The sequence below is a fragment of the Fusarium phalaenopsidis genome, assembly GCF_050370095.1.
Source record: "Fusarium phalaenopsidis strain FUZ10S chromosome Unknown contig_32346, whole genome shotgun sequence".
Taxonomy (NCBI): Eukaryota; Fungi; Ascomycota; class Sordariomycetes; order Hypocreales; family Nectriaceae; genus Fusarium; species Fusarium phalaenopsidis.
Window position 1 is genome coordinate 96,037 of NW_028145388.1, and position 5,635 is coordinate 101,671.

Genomic DNA, 5,635 nt, shown 5'->3' on the forward strand with positions numbered 1-5,635 from the left:
GCAAAGGAGGGCTTGTTGGTGCTGGGCAGTGCCTACTTGAGCTCGCATTTTCTGTAAAAAGACTTTGGGCAAACTGTACATCCATGCATTTGTTTTCGGCTCGTGCTAAACAACACATCCTGTGTTGAGGCATCACTCTTGGATCCGGCAGAGTAATCTTTCAGGTGGCCCTTGGTGCGGTGTTTGGGTGTTCTATCGACGGTCTGTTTCGGAGACTCTAAGGTTGAACTGACTAAGTCCTCCTTAGATTGTACTGGAGGAGTCAGTGTCTCTTCAAGGGTGCCATCTGCATCAGCCATCAGGACATCAGGTTGGTAAGATTCCTGATTGTTTGGGCCCTGAGAATCAGGCGCATGCACAGGTGGTTGACAATTCTGTGGCATTTCCTTTACGGGCATTGCTTCGGTGCTGCCTCGCATTTTAGATCCAGAAGAATCATTCCCGGCTTCAGGGAATTTCTGTTGGATCGGGCTCGATATTTGCCAACGAGTAGAGAGGATGGAAAGACGGCCCAGATCACATAATGGAGGTTTACTAGAACCGGTGAGCACGAATTGGGGAGATGGGCCAGTAGGCTTCAACATACCGACAATTATACATACTGAGATCATCATCAGCATCATACTTTTTTCCATGAATTCGAAGCAGGTGCTGGCGGAAGTTATCGGCTCTTGACCAGGCCTTGTGCTCCATCGTACAGCCGTTAAACTTGCACTTGTACAGGCAACCTCCGACTGAGAAATCCTTATGGACACCCCTCCTGTGCCTGTTGAGGTCCCCCTGAGAGGGGAAGCCTTTTTCCCACAGGCATCCCTCAACAGTACATGTGAACGGTAGGGTATGCCTGAGCATATGTTTTCTAAGGACGTTTAGCGAGCCAGTCTCTGGGGTGTAGTGCGATGGTCATTTGACTGACTTTAACCTCGACTTGGACGGGTTGTCTTTTCCGCATTTGTCACAGCGGTGGCTGTTCGAATGCTTGTGGGAGGGCAGTTGTGGTGCCATGATGAAATTCTCCCCTAGTCCCAGCCAGACGACTGGAGCTTGACGGATGCTAAGATTCGCAGGCCGATCTTGGGAAATTAGGTCTATGGTCCCAGTCGATTGAAAGATTTGGAGGATACACCGCGGTCTGGATACCGTCATCCATTAACAACTGTGTTTTTGTTGTTGGGGCTGACGGTCTCTCGCGGACTTGTCACGGCAAATGATAATAAAGAGGATATGCTGGGTGACTAGGTGGAGGTGTTAGCTTTATGACACTTTATGGAAATCATGTTACAAACAGCCCATACCGACACGAGGAACGGAGAAACGAAGAACAAGAATATTCTAGTATTCAACCCCTGCTATAGGACGAGAAATTCACGCATGAGAATGGGCGATTGGGGTCGTGGATGGTGGCCAAAAATGAGAAAGCAGAAGGCGGTTAGTTACTTATAGTTCTGTAAAATTTGGGGCCAAAAGTCTGCGAACACGCCACCCCAGCCCCCCCAATTGCATTTTAACCACACAACTTCACTTATACACAACTTTGCGAAATAAAGGTCAATTAAGAAGATAATTATACCAGCTTATAGCCCTGCTTTCACTCTTTAATACTTTGTATACCAACCCTTGGCTCGTCGCACGGCTGCGAGCCGATGAGGGATTGAGTCAATGAGGGTGGTAATTTGCTCTGGAGTTATTGCATCCCACGCCTTCTTCAGGCATTTGATCAATTCTTCCCTGTCAGCCTCATTATCCTTTAATTCTTCTAAGTGAGGGAACATCTTCCTCATATTGGCCTTGAGAGCTTTCCATACGTGCTCAATGGGGTTATGATCCGGCGAGTGTGCCGGCCAGTCAATAAACTCAATGCCGTGCTCCATCAACCACGCCTGGGTTGATTGAGCTGTATGTATTCGGGCATTATCTTGCTGAAATCGTCGTGTGCCATCATAAACAGGAAGTAAACCCTCTAATAAAGCTTGTTGATAGCTAAGAGCCGAGTATCCTTTCCGCTTTGCCTGTTGATCGCGCTCCATGATAATAAGGTGCGATTTTCCGCCTCTCCAGATCGCTGCCCAAACCATGATCGATATTTTACTCTTCCCATGGACCGTGATATTCACAAATCCCCTCAGAAACTTCTCGTGAGGTTTCCGGAAGAGCCAGCCGCGTTTATAGTTAGGTTGCGACTGTACGGTTGATTCATCTGAGAAGATTGTCTCGAGGGTGGGTTAGCTTAGTGAACTTTGACCAGACCAAAATAATACTCCATCTTTACATAGCCATACCTCCATCAATTCATCTTCTTCGCCGGCCCAACCTTCTGCCCATTGTAGCCGCTGTTTTGCTATTTCTTTTGATATAGGTATCCGCTGCATAGCTCTCCATTTGCGACCGTAAAATGTGCGGACAATTCGCTTGATTGTCGTACGCGATATATGACCACCTAACGCGCCAACTAACGCGTCATATGTAATCCTGCGGTCCTTTTTAAGTAAGATAATAACATACTTAATATCAGATGGCGTAAGCTTCTTTGGCCGGCCTTCACGGGGTTTCTTTTTAATCGTGCCGTCTTCTTTCCAGCGCTTTACAATCTTATGCGTAGTCGATGGTGTCGTTTTGAACTCTTGCGCGACATCGCGGTGGGTTCTTCCCTTGCTGATCTCATTGATAATAAGAGCTCTTTGAACCTCATTAAATTCTTGGTTTCGTCGTCAATTTACGCTTATAGTGGCACCAAAAATAGGCTATAAACACGCCATTTGAGGAAAGTGTGCAAGGTTGAAAGTGCAACGCGTGTCGAAGGGTGACGGGCCGAATTACGCGGTGTCAGGTTTTGTTCGCAGACTTTTGGACCCGAATCTTTATTGTAGCTTTGAAGACCCAATCACTGTCCAGCATGTTGGGCTACCTTCCCATGGTAATGCCACTGTGATTGGCTACGAAGTTGGAAGCTTGTTCGCGACCAGAGTGGACCGACCCTGTAGGGCAAGGACGCAACGGATCCTGGTTGGGCTCCTACGTACTGTCGTCTGTCTTCAGAATCACCCGCGCAGCTTGACAAATTATCCGGGGGTTCTCCGTAGTGCAGTCGGAGGTTTGGTGACATCAGCTCAGCCAGCGTCTCCCCCCCACGGCTTGCGTATAATGAGGGCCTCCGAACAGGGCAGGAGGCTGGTCCCTGTGCTCGGCGGCGGCGGCAATGTTGTACGGCCGACTGAGTGCTATTGCCTAGTTGATTGTTGTTCTCAGTATTGTGTTGAAAAATTGCAGAAATCTTTAGAAGGTGGAAAAGGGTAATTCTCTCTTCTTTCTCGTACGGCGCATGTATTAGTATTGGACGAAAGGGGTTCGTTCTAAGTCTCTTTAGGCCCTGATCATGAACAAGGGTCAAAATGAACCCGGTTTTCAGGTGAGACATCCTATCGCATAAAATTAGCGCAGCCACCGTCTTGTACCTAAAACCCCGTCATGTTCATAGCTATTCCTCAATGGGCGATGGCCCTGACCGCCTTCCCCACCTGTCAGGAGGTCATAGTGAAGTCATCACGGCTGTGATATTGAGAAGGTAAACACATCGCCTTTGGACACGATTTTCGAGAACAAGAGAGTCGTCCCTGTATCCTCCATAGAAAATACACCTAATTCGAAGAGATGCCGCTCTCAAGAGCCCGTCGGAAGTCCAAGAAGCGGTCCCAGTTACCGCCGACTACACAGGAAGCATCACAGCCGCCGCCCACGCACCCTGACGATCCTAGCACGCAGTCAGCCGCGTCAGAGCCTCGCAATAGCCGGGGTTGGCGGTGGTCTGACGAGCAGACTCTGTACTTCCTTGGGAGACTGCTGGAAGCCCGGCGGAACGGCGACCTGAATATCAATAAGAAAGGAGCGTATAGGGATGTATTGGTGAGCTTTATCCCTAGCTTTAAAGCAAGGTGGAGGAACCAAAGCTGGTCTTATGAGACGATGAAGAATAAGCTGCGGAACCTGAAGGACTTTTGGCGTGCTTTTCGTGAAGCTTATGATCTGTCGGGAGGGGGGTATAGTGAGAGGACTGGACGCGTTGATCTTAGCCGGGAGAATAAGAAGAAGATGGAGCAAAGATTCCCGCAGCAGGGTCATAAAGTTGTGACGGAGGGACTGCTTATTGGTCCGTATATTACGATGGACTCGTGGGAGGAGATATTCGCAGATGACCCGCCAGCAGGTCGTCTCATCGCTGCAGCGAATGATGAGACAGTCTGGGTGGCCCATGACCCGAGAGGCACGATAGAGGGCAATGACGAGGATATCGTGATGACTGACGACGACGATGAGGAAGTCGAGGAGGACGAGGGGGACGAGGAGGACGAGGAGGGCGATGACGAAGTGAATAATCTGCCGCAGAGTCAGCTTCCTGATTCTTTACAACTTCCTGATTCTCTGATTCCTGATACTCCGCGTGGGGAAGAGTCCTCATCGTCGCTGGCTAAGATGTCTTCGACGTCTCTGGGAGGGTTAACTCCTTCTTCATCGCAGCTACAGCGGCGACAGCGCAGCGCTATATCAGAGTATCAGACGCCTTCCTCAGCGGCAGCGAGGAAGAAGAAGCAGAAGAGTGAGGGACCGATCACAGCGGCGGAGTTGAAGGAGCTGCTTCACGATGATTCTCAGAGGAGCTTATCCGTCACGTCACGGGCAGCCGGGTCAGAAGACCTAGAGAAAGCAGTCACCAACTGCCTGGAGGTTATTGGAGAGTCGAAAGGCATGACTTATGCCGTGAGGGCGATCTCATTGTTCAAAGAAGTGAGGAATGCGGTGATATGGAATGCGCTAGGTTCGAAGGAGGTGAAGGAAGCTTGGGTTGAGAGCCAACTTGGCCCGGCAGAATAAGGCTATGTAGTTATTGTGCTTAGAAGACGAAGCTTAGTAGTATTTCATCTGTTGAGGTAGCTTTTCCCTAGCAAATTGACCCTCATTTGAATGCCTCATTACCAACTGCAGTCAAGCTATCACAAGCCCGATTTTACAGCTTCAAATTACCCCTCACCGCCTTCAGCCGCGCTGCCAGCCCTCTCTTTGTTCACTTTCCTCAACCTCATCGCTTCCACCGCCCTCGCCGCCTTCTTCACTATCACCACCTTCCTCGCCTCGGCCGCTCTCACGGCGCTGCTGATTTCTGGCCTCCTGCTGTTCTTCTTCCCTTCTTCTTCTTAATATAATGTTATAATCCCGCCAAGTCGTCTCAGCGATCATACTACGCAGCCCGGTCGGGGACTGCGCCGGCACGAAGTCATCCGCACGCCTCTTGGCCGCCTCCATCGCTTCCCGGGCGAGAGGGAAGTTATTCAGGTATGTCAGAAGGTCAAGATCACGCTCGCCGGGCTCTATGCCATCTGCCAAGAGGAAATTCCACAGACCCGTGACTGCAAGCACAATACGATGCTGGTCTCTGATGGAGTATTCTGCAGCGCTATGTCTCACGATTTTGAACTTCCTCTTGACCCGGCCAAAGATCTGCTCGACGATCACGCGAAGCTGGGCGTGACGAAGGTTATATATCTCTTCCGGGCGCTGTGGCCGTCGAGCAGCTGCTTCCCAGTCTTGAAGATGGTATCTCGTTTCTGGGAATGGAATCAGGATGCCTCTGCTGGAGCCAAAG

The 5,635-nt window shown here is 50.0% G+C and overlaps 1 protein-coding gene across 1 annotated transcript; it reads left to right on the forward strand.

Annotated features, from left to right (window-relative positions):
* Nucleotides 1-4,086: 4,086 nt before the first annotated feature.
* LRP88_14379 (uncharacterized protein) lies at nt 4,087-5,190 on the forward strand (the record flags this gene model as incomplete). The annotated part of the gene is made up of 2 exons (XM_083250724.1): nt 4,087-4,752; nt 4,978-5,190. 2 exons carry the CDS (start codon nt 4,087-4,089, stop codon nt 5,188-5,190), a joined length of 879 nt encoding a protein of 292 aa, XP_083093514.1.
* Nucleotides 5,191-5,635: the final 445 nt, after the last annotated feature.